Source organism: Tachypleus tridentatus, chromosome 10 (genome assembly GCF_004210375.1).
Source record: "Tachypleus tridentatus isolate NWPU-2018 chromosome 10, ASM421037v1, whole genome shotgun sequence".
Classification (NCBI taxonomy): domain Eukaryota; kingdom Metazoa; phylum Arthropoda; class Merostomata; order Xiphosura; family Limulidae; genus Tachypleus; species Tachypleus tridentatus.
In genome coordinates this window covers 137,662,097-137,677,902 of record NC_134834.1, presented here as the reverse complement: position 1 = coordinate 137,677,902, position 15,806 = coordinate 137,662,097, and the positions used below count along the sequence as shown (strand labels likewise).

The 15,806-nt window shown below is 30.4% G+C and overlaps 1 protein-coding gene across 1 annotated transcript in view; it reads left to right on the top strand.

Moving 5' to 3' along the window:
* The window catches only part of LOC143230431 (inositol hexakisphosphate kinase 1-like), a 93,956-nt gene extending 81,301 nt beyond the window's left edge, over nt 1–12,655 (top strand). The window contains 5 exon segments of the mRNA XM_076463974.1: nt 4,852–5,057; nt 5,961–6,136; nt 7,051–7,242; nt 7,244–7,609; nt 7,611–12,655. Coding sequence (XP_076320089.1) covers nt 4,852–5,057; nt 5,961–6,136; nt 7,051–7,242; nt 7,244–7,609; nt 7,611–7,667 — 997 coding nt within the window. The 3' untranslated portion in view covers nt 7,668–12,655.
* Nucleotides 12,656–15,806: the final 3,151 nt, after the last annotated feature.

The window sequence follows — 15,806 nt, the reverse complement described above, 5'->3', positions numbered from 1 at the left end:
AACAGGTACAACATCATCAAATTGGAGAGGGATTTAAACATACAATATGACATTAGTGAGGTCATAATATAAACACAACTTTTATTTGTAATTTATATAACATGTCTATGGGGCATGCAACTCCAATATCTATGAACATTTTTTGAATTTTTAAATAATATTTTAATATTATCGTGTCATGATTATTTAAAACAAAATTATTCAGATAGATTATTTTATTTTTAACCTTTTCATGACTGGTACAATACCCCATATAATTTCTCCTCATCATGGAAATAGTTAACCACCTGGCATGAAACTTAGAACAAACTTACTAAATAGTTGGGTTTAAAGCATTCATATAACATGTGTGCCATTTTTCCGCTGAAACGCGGATTTCCGTGGTTTTCAGACGGGCAACGATCACCCACGAGATTCGTGTAAATTCGAGGAGAAAATATGAGCAATTTGGGGGCCGGGTAGGTGGTTTTTGAGAAGAAATCGTATTTTTTCAATGTTTATTGCAGAAAAAAAAAAAATCTGACCGCCATCTTGGAGGCAGTTTCGTTTCGTCTCATTGCAGGTCTCGTGGGCTGATATCATGTGCATACCAAACGATAAAATATTCTCTATGCTCCAAAGAAACAACAGCGATTGAAATGTTTAAAAGAAAAGATGTTCATTTTGATCCTGTAGACAAGAGAATGTGTAAGGACATTAGATCAGCAGCTTCAAAGTATACCTCAAAGCTGAGGGAGAATCAGAATAAAAGGGCAGAAAGGCTTGAGGCCTATGGTTCTGTGAAATCTGGCCCAGCCACCTTGGCTAAAGAAAAAGTCCAGAAAGCTGCAGAGGCACAGAGAGCTACCCATTTAGAGAAGGAGAGAAAAAAAGCTTGGAAGAGAGCACTGGAAACCCTTGTCTCAAAAAAGAGGAAAGTAGCCAAGATTGATTAAAGGAAATTAAGTGATTTGAAATTTGACTGTAATTTATGCAGCAGAGCAGAAGTTGATATCAGTGACTGAAAAACATTTTATTATTATCTGCAGCATATAGTGCCAGTGGTTTATTTTAAAGCATATCATTAATTTTATTTTGAAGCAATGTCAAAGCTTTCCTTGATTTGCTGTTTCAGTTTGTATTGTGAAAGAATGAAAAATATACTGATATTGAGGTACCAGTAATTTACTGACAAGATTGTATAGATGAACAAGTTTTACTGTAGGTAGTCATGTAGAGTAATTTTAAGTAATTTGAAATTTTAATGGAATACATGCAGCAGAGCAGTAGTTGTTGATGTCAGTGACTGTACAAAATTTAATTTCTGAGGCATATCACTGATATCAGTAGTTTAATATTGAACCATATCAGTAGTTGAATTTTTAAGCAATGTCATAGCTTTCCTTCATATGCTGTTTTAGTTTGTATTGTCAATTTGTGAAAGAATGGAAAATTCACTGACATTAAGGTACCAGTAGTATAATGACAAGATTGCATAGATGAACAATTTGAACTGTAGGTAGTCATGATTAGTCAAAAGAGTAATTTTATGTGATTTGAAAATTGTATGGAATATATGCAGCAGAGAAGTAGTTATTGGCAATGACTGTAAAACATTTAATTGGCAGCATACCAGTAGTTGATGATGATGTTATTGATGACAAAAAGGATAATAATGAAATGATTTGTTTATGAAATATTTACTGAGTTATTTTGACTTTATTAACTCATATTACTAATATATTTTGATTTAGAAAAAAATTAAACTGAATAAATAGCAAATAATCTTAAATTTCATTTATCTACTTTTTATTTTATTTGTTAATTTTAGATATTTTGATATATCTTCTAAAAAATGAATGCAAATTCAAAGAATAAATCAATCTGCTAAAAACTGTAAATGAAAGTTTACACTTTTATTTAAAAAGTTTTCATTTAAAGTGTTTAGTCTGGCACCAGACTATATACCTTTTCCTCTTTTTTTCATAAATGTCATTGGCATGCCTGATATAATTTAATTAAGTTTTTGATTTTTTAAAGTTTTGTGTTGGAAAATTTTCAAAACATTTTTTGTGAGATGTTTAAAAATATTAAGAATATATTGTTGCATTTTAGAATTAAATTATTTTTAATGTTGATCAGAAAGATTCATTTTATATACACTGCTGGCCAAAATCTTGAGGCCAATGAATGTAAAGAAAAAATATGCATTTTGCACTGTTAGACCCAACCACTTATTTGAGTAGAGCTTTGAAAGATGAAAATAAGAAAAGGGAAAATAAAAATAAAAACTTTTTTAGCATTTAGTAGGGAAAATGTGAACACTATGAAATTAGCCAAAATACTAGCTGGTCAAAATTTTAAGACCACACTAAAATGTGTTTAATTAGTAAACATGTGATGAAATTTAGTCATTTGTGTTCAAGCATTAGTGTTGTCAACATCTCCCACTGACATCTCCTGTGTTACTTTGGGTAAAAACATGGCAAAGGCTAAAAAGTTGACAGAGTTTGAACGTGGCAGAATTGTCAAGCTGCGAAAGCAAGGTCTCTCTCAATGTAGCATCTCTTGTGAGATTGGGCATAGTAAAACTGTTGTTGTAAATTTCTTAAGACTTGGAGAGATATGAAACAAGAATTTCAAGTGGTTGGCCCAAGAAAATTTTGCTGGTGTTGAGTAGGAGGATTTGACAGGTTGTCTGGCAAGACTCCAGTCAATTGTTGAACCAGATTAAGGCCCTTACAGATGCAGAATGTAGCTCAAGAACAATAAGACAGCATCTACAAGAGGAAGGCTTTAAAAACCATAAACGTCTTCAAAGGCCACGCCTCCTTCCACACCACGAAACAGCTCGGTTAAATTTGCTGAGAAGCACCAAACATGGGACGTAGAAAAGTAGAAAAAGGTTTTGTTCTCTGATGAGAAAAAATTTAACCTGGAGGCTCCAGATGGCTTCCAACATTACTGGCATTATAAGAATATCCCACCGGAGACATTTTCTACACAACACAGTGGAAGAGGTTCCATTATGATCTGGGGTGCTTTCTCTTTCCATGGAACAATGGAGTTTCAGGTTATACAGGGGTGTCAAACAGCAGCTGGCTACATTGGCATGTTGGAGAGAGCATTGTTATTGATTGAAGGCCCTTGCTTGTGTGGAAATGACTAGATCTTTCAGCAAGAAAACGCTGCAATTCACAATGCCCACAGGACAAAGGACTTTTTCATGGCAAATAAAGTGATTCTTTTGGACCACCCAGCGTGTTTGCCCGAACTGAACACCATTGAAATTGTTTGGGGGTAGATGGCAAGGGAAGTCTATAAAAATGGATGTCAGTTCCAAACAGCACATGATCTTTGTGAAGCCACCTTCACCACTTGGAATATCATTCCAGCCAGGCTTCTGCAAACATTTATATTGACCATGTCAAAGTGAATGTTTGCAGTTATTTGCAATGATGGCTGTGCAACTCTCTACTGAGACCTCTTGTTGGGCATTTCCTACCCTGTTTAGGACTTTTTTTTGGTATGGTCTTAATCTTTTGACCAACTAGTATTTAGGCTAATTTCATAGTGTTCACATTTTCCCTGTTAAATGCTGAAAAAGGTTTTTATTTTTATTTTCCCTTTCCTTCTTTTCATCTTTCCAAACTCTACTCAAATAAATGGTTGAGTCCAATAACCAATATTCATATTTTTTCTTTATGTTCACTGGCCTTAAGATTTTGACCAGCAGTGTATTTAATCAATTTTAGCTTCATTGATATGAATTAATATATTTGTTGGTACTTTATTTGGCAAAGTGTAGTATGTACCACTTTGTGCTATACATTATAAAAAATACTGTGCTGAAGCTGACATTTATCTGTGAACTACAAGCTTACCCATTACATTGGCATTTTGTTAGGCTTGCCAACAATATTTTTAAAAATAATATTCTTGGTAGAATTAAAATTGTATCTGATAAATTTTTTTTTCAAGTAACTATAAGTTATTATATTTGTGTTCATTGTTTGAACACTAAACATTAAGATAATATTCAGTTAATGAGGATTTGAGTTATCTGTTTTGCTGTTATCTACCATACCCTCTAAACGTAATAAGACTTATCTGATGTCTGAAAAGCAAATTTCCAGAGCTTTTAATATAGGAAACATGCAAACATTTTTTAAAATTAAAACATCTAAAAACGTTTTCAAAGTCTTCTGAACATTCAATTAAAAAAACATTTTCTGGTGTGTTCTAATTAGTTCTGTCTGAGAGCTCATTTATGTGATTTTTTTTTCATTTTCTGATCATTTTAACAGTTTAAGTAAATGACATTGTCAAAAAATATGCCAATTCAACTGTTTGCTTGTTGTAATGATAAGTAGTATCTTATTTAATATTAATGTTTATTTGCCATGGTTAATTTGTGGTTATTCAAAAGGAAGAGTTCAACTGTTTACTCATTGTAGGTTTATGGTTTTATGTATATATATAAAGTAATTTTAATATATTTGGAAAATGTTATTGATAACATGAATCTCAAAAAAATTAAAGTTTTTTAAAATACTTCAAGCTTTATCTTAAACATCATTAATTACAGTGTTTGCAAATATCTTGTACTGACACTTCAGTTTATCTACTATCCATAGATTTTGTTTGTTTGTTCAGTATTATTACATTTTTTCTACATAAGATATACCTAACTGGAGCACGTATCTTTTCTTATTTGCTTGGGATATGTGTATGAACTAATTTTCTATTCGTTATGATGATCTTTTTTTAGTATTTTTTGTTTTGAGTTTTTACATTTTAAAAAACAATATTAAGTGCTGAATATTTGTGTTGTGATGCTTGTAAAATATTTTCAGTTTTATCAACTTTTAGTGAACCTTCCAGAATACGGCTTTGTCAGTCTGGCACTATTGAAATTGAAAGTGAACGGGAAGAAAAAGACTTAACAATATTTGAAGAAGGTGATGAACCTGATAAAAGAACTAAAAGTATTCACAACCCATGGGTTCTTCGTTGTCATCGAGAGCAGTTAGTAAAAATGCATGCAACTGCATCTGCTTCAAAAACTTCTAAAAGAAGTATGGTGTTTGTTTTCTTTTTGCTACACTATAGTACAAAGTTATTTTTGCATTTTGGGATATAGTGTTACACGGTCCCAGCTGATTTAACCAATTTCATGTTATTGAAAAATTATTAATCAATTAATTTTAAGTACACTCGTATCTGTTTTTATGACGTCTTTCTTTTTTTCTTATATTTGTCAGAGTATTTTCTCGATTACTTAGATTCATTCATATAACTCATACAGAATTAGTTTATAACACTAATAAGTTGTCTAGTATAGAATAAGCTGTTTGAAAAAGAATAGACATTTTAATTAGTATGACATAACATTTTTACCTGTAGTTTCTTGTTATTACAAGATGTGGCACAAGCCCTACTGTTACTGTAATACAGCTGGCACATCAAAAGTTAGAATTTTACTATAACATTCTTTGCCATTTATTAAATTTTCTAAGTATTAAGTAATTAGTAAACTTGAAAAATTATTTCTTAAGTCACTAATAAAATAACTTTCTGGGAAAGATTTTTTATTATTATTATTATTGTACAAAAATTTGTTAAAGTTGTACTATGAAGGAGTAGTTTTGGTTATTTACCTTTATTTTTTTTTGTAGTTTACAGCATTCACCCAAATATATTTTAGTATAAAAATGTGCTCAACTTTTGATAGTGTCATGAAACTGTTTGGTAAAAATAATGGCTTAGAATCTTAGAAACATTCAAATTTACACTTGCAACTTTAACCTAGAAACAAAGGTTATCCAAATACACATTATTAATCAGAAAGTCATATTCATATCTTTTGTACAGAATACTTGAACATCCCAACTTATAATCAGTTTAATTTTTTAGATTTTCTGAGGAATATTCCAGGTGTCAGTTTTTGAGCATTTTATTTGCAACATGTCATTCTTTAGAATTCATTCTATTGGAGAACCTGACAAGTAGGTTTAAATACCCTTGTATATTGGATCTAAAGATGGGTACTAGGCAACATGGAGATGATGCCTCACTTGCTAAGCAGAAAAGCCATGAAGCCAAAGTTGCTCTCACTACATCAGGAAGTCTGGGTGTCAGGATTTGTGGTATGCAAGTAGGTATAGACATCATCTTGTAACAAATTCTGTAGGCATTTCAATGAGAAGGTAGTATCCTTCTGAAAATCATTTTAAAGTGGACAATAATAATTATATTATTTTAAAACAATGTCTCCTAATCATTCTGTAGTGTGCTGGAAAATTACAAAATTCATAGGTCCATTTCAAGAATATTATGTTGCTTTATTTATTTTTAAATCAGATATTTTGAAGCCAGCACTCTTTTGTTCAAGTTTGTAGATAAATAATAATAATAATAACAAGAAGTTTTGTTACATTAAATTGAGTAATTAGAAGTTTATTGAATAAATTATAAGACTTTTTTAATGTTTCCATCAAAGTTTTTAAATATTTAAGTTTGGAAAAAGCTAATATCTAATTAAGTTATTAAGAAATATAATTTTAACATTAGTAATGAAGTCTGCTTTTTGTCTTGCATAAAACAGTTTGAATCAGGAACAATATTAATAGGCATGTGTAGCTGTTATACTGGCATCTGTACATGGAAAAGAATTTTTCATAAGTTAAATGTACATGTTTAATAAAAAATTGCATCACATTAAATTCTTATTACTCACTGTAATATTGTCTGTTTTAGTATGCTCTTTCAAATGTGTTCACAATAGTTTTAATGTTTGATTTGTCAATGATACAAGTAAGTCAGATGTAATGCTTTAGAAATGTATAAGTTAAAATAATACATATAAACTTTTTATACATATATGGTGAGTGTATGTGAACTGCCTGCAAGAAACTTTCCTAAATTTAGCACTCAAAATAGCTTTAAGAAATTAATTTACAAGCACAAGAATTGTTTTAACGAGAACAACTATAAATATTCTAACTGTTAGGGTTTGTTTTAAATAAACATTATAGTTTCCCTTTGAATTTTTTTATGGAACTGTTGTAGGTTTATCAGTTGAATTCAGGCCGATTTCTTTGTCACAACAAATATTATGGCAGGAGCTTGACAGTGGATGGATTCAAACAGGCTTTCCGCAGGTTTCTTCATAATGGTCAGCATATTCGTTTGGATGTCATCCCGTTATTACTAGATCGTTTAGACAAATTATACACTGTTATTGAACATCTTGACACGTTCCCGCTTTTACACTAGCTCCCTTCTTATTATTTATGATGGTAAAAAAACTCAGGATGTCACTTCTTGGAATGGGAACCAAGATGCAGGTAGAATGGTTCATGACCAAATCCAAGGTAATGGCAATGACTACTTGAATGATGATTTCAGTGAGTGTGAAAGATCACTCAAAATGAGAGAAAATGTGGGAGCTTGGGGCAAACCATTAGATAGTTGTTATACGGACGTCACTCAAACTCTTTCTTCTTTTCCATGGGAGAGAAAACTTCTGTGCCCTATTGATGTGCGTATGATTGATTTTGCACATTCCACCCATTGTGAACTCCCAAGTGATCGCAGACTTCATGAAGGGCCTGATGAAGGTTACCTTTTTTGGGCTTCAGAATGTGATTGCTTTACTAAAAACAATTTTGCAAGAAGAAGGGTGATTTAATGTTTTTTTGTTTGTTTCTTCTCATGAAATATAGAAACCAGTGATAAAGATAAGTATGGTGTTCAAATTCTGAATTGAGATTTCTTGCCTTTGTCTTCTCACTCAGGCCACTCCAAGAACAACTGTGAAAAATAATCTATGTATAAATAGCAAAGATACTTATTACAGAATTATTGGAACACATTGTTCTAAATTTACATTTAGAAAATAAATTCTTTCCTTAATAAACAATAGTGTAGATGACCCTGTAAATTGGTTTAATTGTAATGATCAAATTATAGAAAACAAATTTATGACCTGCAGTTAGTTTCTATGAAACATTTGACTTTATTGTTATTTTTTGACAACTTGTTTTTATGGAGTTCATGGAGTACTTTTTACATGTATCTAAAATTGTGTGTCCCAGTCTTTTGTACTGACCCTAAGTTAAATTGTTAATATCTGAAATTAAAAGTTTTATTCATTTGGCATCAAAATGACATTTAGAATTAAACAATTGTTTCTGTTTTTTGTAAAAGTTTTAAGATGTGAACTATTGAAATCAGACTTGAAAAATGTGAATATTTTTGTTTGAGGCAATTGTTAAATTAAAGTAGTTTTAAAAGTTGAAGTATGTAATAAATTCCTAAATAACAGTAACAGATAAGATTAAACTCCCCAAATTGATTGAACAATATTTTTGTAATTGTTTTTATATTTAGGTTTCTATTTATTTATTATGTACAGAATCGTAAAGATAATTGTCTGTGTCTCCTCATTCAGGCCACTCCAAGAACAACTGTGAAAAATAATCTGTGTAAAAAAGCCAAAGATATTTATTACAAAATAATTGGTACAGGTTAATCTAAATGTAAATTTTGTAAAACAAATTGTTCTTTCCGAAATAAAAAAATAGTGTAGATATACCTTGTAAATTATTAGTAACTTTATTTTCAGTAAATGTTGTTTAAAGCTGTTAATTCTACTAAATATTTAAAATAATTTATAAATCATACTTTAGAAGAGTGTAGACTGAATGAAAAATATGTGGATAGACATTCTATGAGCTTTCATCAGTTGTATACAAACATTTTGCACTGAGGCAACACCATAATAAAATAAGGAATTATAGTTTGAAATTGTGGTAACGTTTCAATTTTTGTATTGCAGGTATTTAAAAATGTGTTTGTCAACACGTTAAAAAAGTTAATGTGTAAAATGTATCTGTGTGATAGTTGTATTCAATAATATGTATGTGGGCATTATTGAAAAAACAAATGTTATACATGGTAAATATACTTAAATGTGTGTTGCTTCTAAACATATCTGTGAAGATAGTTTACTAACTTGATAAACTGATAAAAGAAAAAAGAATAGAGTGCTTGTGAAGAGAATCATCATTGCTGTAAATTAAGTTGATTTTTTATCAGAATACTTGAAGAAAAAAGTATGTTGTTTAACATGTCATTTAGTCAAGAATTAGGGAAAGCTTGCATTCTTCCCATTGAAAATAGCCTGCTGTTACCAGTTTTTGTTTCTTAAATCTGGTATAAATGTGCAAGTTGTTTTCCAAAAGAGAGAGGATAAATTGCAATGATCTGCCTTTCATATATTATTTGTTGTTTTATTATATTTGGTCTTTAAAATTTAGAATAAGCATTTACATAATGTTATATAGAAATCCATTCAAAACTTTTTTTTTCCATCCCTAAAAGGTATTTGCATAAACCAGAAATGTTTCTGGTATACATATTCAGTGAATTATGTTGGATCAATGTATATTCATGAAATTGTCTCAAAAATTGTTTGAATAACACATTTTAAAATCTATTAGAAAGAATACAGTTCATATAATTAAAAGATCAGTGGTTTTTACTATGTAATAATATTGAGATTGTATTGTTGATTTGCAATACACTGTTCTCAAAATTTATTTAAGTATTGAAGAAGATAGTTCTAAAGTGGAAGAAAGTGCAATATAAAAAGTCTTGATTGCTATTCTGAATTGAAGCACAGAGTGTTTGCACTACTTGAGGTGTTTACTTAGGAATATCCTTGGTCGTGACTGTCGAGAGAGGTTTGGATGTTACTAGTTACTGTCGTTTACTCATGGTGTGTATTTATCTTTTCAACTCTATATTTTCACTCTTTTAAGAGGATTACTTTCCATGAACTGCTGTTGTATGATTTTATGCTGTTAAGTTTTTGTTAATTGTTTAGCACTGATGTAATAACAATAGTAATACAAGCACAAACATTAACTACATCTCACTGTTAAAAAGTTAGATTCAGATGAGAAGATGTAAAGGTGTGAACCTTCAATATCTTTTGAAGTACACAAATTTTAATTTAAATTGATTAGTAAATATTGTGATTTAGTCTTTCCACAATTATTTATAATCAAAAATGCTTTTATAAAACGTTTTTACTGATGTTTTGAGATGATAACTTGTAAGGTAAACTTTGTTTTGTTCTGTAATTAGTCTAGCTTTCATTTTATTGCTAATTAGGTTCAGTAGTCTTTTCTGAATAATTGTTTAACAGTAATTACTTGTTTATAATGACAATTTTAAGCTGTCAGTACATACTATTTGTGGAGTAAAACAACAGAACTTCCAGCACCTAAATGCCATGAGCTGTCTAATAATAATCTGTTAATAAGAGCAAATTGCTTTTATATTTTCAAATAGCAAATGAAATTCATTTAAGATGTTCAGTTACCAGAATCTTTTATTTTCAAATATGAAGCTTTTTTGTGGGTTTTAATGCTAACAACTTAGGAAAAGTGGAAGTTTGGTATAATTCTTTAACTTGTAAAGATACTAAGTGGCAAGTGAATAATTTACATATTCTTCAGTTTTAGCTTTCTGATTATAAATTCTGTATGGGTGTACTTGTGTGCTTTTGATAGTTTAGATCTGACTCAGTCTTTATGCATAGTAGATATCATTAGCTGATCTGATTTTACCAATGAGTTACCAAAAGAACTAAAATGTATTGTGATAATAGTAATAACTGAAAGATAGTAGTTTAACACGGAGAGTAAACATCTTTGCTGTTTAATATTACTGCTAAAGTGGGCAACTCATGACCCCTGAGACTACATATCACTCACACACCTGCACACCTGCTTCTTTGGCTAAAATGTGTTTCATAGTTCATTTTTATTAAAACATCTCATTTCTGGCTGATACTGATAAATGGGGGGTTGTGGACCCAAATGGTGTGATGAATAAGTTTAGGTTGCCCACCAAACTTTTAAATACTTCTTTCTTATAAGATTGACTTTAAATCTGATAGTTTTAACTTTTTAGAAAGCTTTCTGTACATCCACTATTCTGATAAGCCTTTATACTAACTGATGTGTCAGAAAATGTCTTTTAATAGTTCTACTTGTTTGATACTCTTACTTTTTTTTTTCCAGATCTGTGATTTAAGACTTGACCTACATATGTAAAGTTAACTTATTCAAAGAAATCAGTTATCCTGTATGAATTGAAAGGTAGATAATCTCAATTTTACAAATACCCAATATAAAAAAAAGCTTCATCATATTACTAGCCTACATGGATTGTTCAAATATTATCTTGAATGTTTATGTTCAAAATGTTTGAAAAGAAATATTTTTGGGCTTTGTTTATTTAATTATTAAGATTGTTCGTATTTACTAGGATTTGTACATGCAGCACTTGCCATTATCTTTCTGAAAAAAAAATTTTACCCATTGTATTAGTTTTTATTACTGTCATTTTTTAAAGTAAAATGTTAATAAAAGCAACTGTCAAACCATTAGTTTTAATATAAAAAGCACATGACCAGTAATTTAAATTTTATTTTGTTAAGGTAAGTCAGTGTTGCAAAAATTTGTTTGTGTAAATTCAAATGTTATTTCTTTATGTATTTTTTAAATTATAAAATGTTTTTAGGTACCTTGTGTTTGTGGGGGGGTATGTTGTTTTAAATATTTTTTAACAAACAACTGGCATGCAAACATTAGTGTGTAAATTAGTATAGTAGTAGCTTTACAGTATTTATAACTGTTACTTTGATGCTTTATAAAGCTCAAGCATTGTTGGGTTTTTTTTGTGCATGTAATAATTGATAGTGAATTAAGTTTGATTAAAATTAATCAAATTTTGGAAGTTTGTGCATCTTGATAGTTAAAAAAGTGTGGATTCTCATGAAAATTTCAGCAGCTAAAAAAGCTGGTGTGAGCAACTAGTTTATTAAAGCATTTTTTTTACCATGCTTCTTAGCTTTTCTTTCAGATTTTATACCAAGTAGTATTTCTTTGTTATTTACATGATTTTCAGAATTTGTTTTGTGGATTGCTCTCAAAATGGCTAGAACAGAAGAAAGCCCCAATTATTTAATTAATAAAATTTTGTATAACTGTTAAATATCAAAGTGTAGACTTCTACTTGTCTTTATAATGTTTTTCAGGTTAGCAACAAAATTAACTTATGATACTTGAAAATGTTCAGCTGCCACAAATAGTTTTGTTGATAACCGAAAATGTGAAAGATTTTTTAATGGTTGAAAATTTTTAAGGTGTATATAAAACATTGATATTGAAGATTCGATATTACCTTTTTAAGTTTGTAAAAAAATAATGAACTTCACTTTTCTTTGCAATAAATGTTTGATACCTCGTATATTTACAAGGCTTAGCCAGTGTATTAATATTTTCATGAATCTAGCACTTTGTTTCACATTTATGAATGTATTGTTGAGATTTTGTGGTTGGAATATCATAAAATGTATTTATATATTATGTGAAACATGAAAAAATTTGAAATTTATTTATATTGTAATTTGTAACTTAGTGCATAACTAGTTTTTACGTAAGATTTGTAACAGTTCTTCATGGTGCATTTTGTCCACGAGTAGAAGAAAAATGTCAGAACTGTTCACATCGTGTATTAAGTTTGTTTTCCATGTATATTTGAACAGTTGTTGTACATGTAGTTTAATTTGTAAATAAATTAATTGTAGTAATATCAATAGTTGAGTTTATAAAAATACTTTAGTTAACATAATAATACCTGATCAAGTATATTGTAAGAACCTGTCATTGAAACCAAAGGAGAATTATTCAGTTGCATTACATGTAACCCAGTTTCTTTGACTGTGTATATATGCATAAAACCCTTTTAGTCCCTCAAAACAGCTCTATTTCTAAATCACATGAAAGAATGATTATATTTCAGTATTAATGACCCATTATACTCTGAACTGAAAAGGTTTTAAAGCTATTCAGCTTCATTCTCAATTTACGACTTAACTTTTTAGTGAACAAGCACTTTGTATTCCTAGGAATTAGAAATATCAGTCTTATATGATTGGCATTACTGAAGGTCTTGCATTCCGTGTGAAAAACCCTTATCAAAAAACGTCATGTGATCTCTAGGAATACAAACAGTGGGCGTACCAAGTATATCTCTTTTGTAAATAAGGTGGTAATGAAGGAAATGATATTTGTATGATCTGTACGTACAAAGCTTATAGAAATATTTTTTTATGTTTTAACTTATTTCTTCAAGCTAAGCCAATTCAAACTTTATACACATTTCAAAGAAACCAGTCACAAAATTTGGAAATATTTCTTTTACTTTTAGCTCGTGAAACATACTTGGAAGAGCTTTTGACGTGAGGAATTTAGCTTTTCATTAAGAGTTTGAGCAATAAATCATTGTTTTTCGAAAAGTCATCATTTTCTTAATATGTAGTTAAGTAAGCATGACACTTTTAACAAAATATTACATTAAACATAACATAGTGTACAGTATGGTTGTCTTTGCACTGCAAAATACGTTTTAAGAAAGGTACCGTGCAAAGTAATGTACATTAACGAATTATCAAGGGGCAGTTAATGCAACTAAGTTGGGAAGTCTTAAATTTGTTGACTCAACCAAAGAAATTCAGATAACGATGTTCCAGTTTATAAATCATAGTAACAACAATTGGGTTATTACTGAATATAGTAAAACGTTTTCTATAGCCCAAAGGACTTGTCTTAAACCCAACGGAATATGACAAGAACATAATGTTTAGTGGTTCCAACACTCAATATTGAACATAATGGTTCGCAGATATCCCTCTTGTATCTTTTCGCGAAATTCAAAATAAACAATATTATGGTTTTCAATGTATTTAGAAGTGTTACATTTTGTTCTGTGGCATGTAAAACGCAGATTTCCTTTTTTTTTTCTAAACCCAGAATTTAAGACAACTACAGATTCGTTACTTTGACAAAACAAATTCAAATCCCTTGTATATTGTTTAAACAAAGGTAACAATCTAAGAATTTTTTATACTTTTTATATATTTCTTGAACTCGAGTCTGAATGTAGGTACTTCATCATTTCAGTACAAGCATTTTATTTTCCATTGAATCTATTCTGTGCTTTAACTTGCATAATGGGCCCGACATATGTGGTTAAGACGTTCGACTCGTAATCCGAGGGTCGCGAGTTCGAATCACTTTCGCACCGAACATGCTTGCCCTTTCAGCCGTGGGGGCGTTATAAAGTGACAATCAATCCCACTATTCGTTGGTAAAAAAGAGTAGGCGGTGGGTGGTGATGACTAGCTGCCTTCCCTCTAGTCTTACACTGCTAAATTAGGAATGGCTAGCGCAGATAGCCCTCGAGTAGCTTTGCGCGAAATTCAAAAACAAACAATCAGTATATTAACATTTAATTTCAAGAGAAAATATTAATTTTATTTACATTCAATATTAAACTGTTATCACATGCTATCCCAGACTAGCCACCATCTGTAACCCCTAACAAAGATAAAATATCATCATTCCTTGGCAGCTGTTTAAGTTGCAAGGAAACAGGGGTGCTGAAAAATTAAAATAACTTTACCTCACCCCGATTATGGATAGATAGTTGAAAGACTTTGTGGAATAATAATAATAAAAAACAACAACAACTTAGACTTTAGATTCGCAAAGGAAGTCAGATAGGTTCGAGATAACGGTCGTCCAATCTTGGTTCAACTCTAAGAAAACTTCTACCTTGTTCAAGAAATTTATTGAAGTAATTAATTATTTAAAAATCGAATAGAATAAATTTAAATAGGGTAGTGTAGAACAACAAAATAGAGGATATCACGGGATCCAAGAAAAGGGAGATGCAGTATGCGAGAAGTTGCTGTGGTAGTGGTGAGGGGCGGGGTACTCTGAGAAAAATCCATTTTCATTAGTTGGACGGCGAAAATTTTACCTAAGCTTTGAGGTTAAATGGAAAAAAATAATCGTTAGTAAGACAACACAATATAGGTGAATAACTACAATGAATTAATTACGAGGATATTTTTAAAAATTATAAAAAATGCTCCGATTGTCCGTCAAGAGCATGGGGACAGTGCTCTGATTTACTTAAGGTATGGTTTTGAAGTTTATATTTCCCTAAACTTTTATGTGTGCATTTTTTTTTGTACAATATAGAACAATGAAATATCTTTCTTCGATATCTTGTACCCTTTGAATCTACATCTTGTGAGATTCTCGCTATATAAATATTATTTTCCTGAAAAGGGAATGACAATCTTGCACTGCGAAGGGAAGGATTTCGCTTTGAACCGATTATGTAGGTGCTCAACAAGTTTCCTATGACACCACGGCTTGAATATGTGGCGACACGTTACTGTAATAGTAATGGAAATCATTCTTATATAATACAGTACCCGAAGTGGGCAGAGAAAGATAGCCCATTGTGTAATCTTATGCTTAAAAAGGAACGGAATATTTTGTTAAAGACTAAGTCGAAAATATCAATAAAACAAGAAGAGTGTCTGTAACATTTTTAGGCTAAGCCTTTTTTTTTCTTATACTGGGTCCTTTTCGGCTTGCACCATAGAAATTCGTACTATATATGTGTTCGTTTTAATAGGGCTGCTGAACTGTTACATGTATTTTATATAGCAAACCAAGTACAGTATAAAGAGAGTGAAACATAACTGTATGTTTTCTAACATTTACACATGTTTGAGGAAATAATTATTATCACATATTGAGCTAAGAGACTTTTCTATTATTTTTCGTAGCTCTAGCACACTTAGTTTACTTTAACACAATGTACCATTTCTGAATCTTGAAAACAACAATACTTTCTCTTTATTTTCCTCCGTGTAATGTGTTGATTTG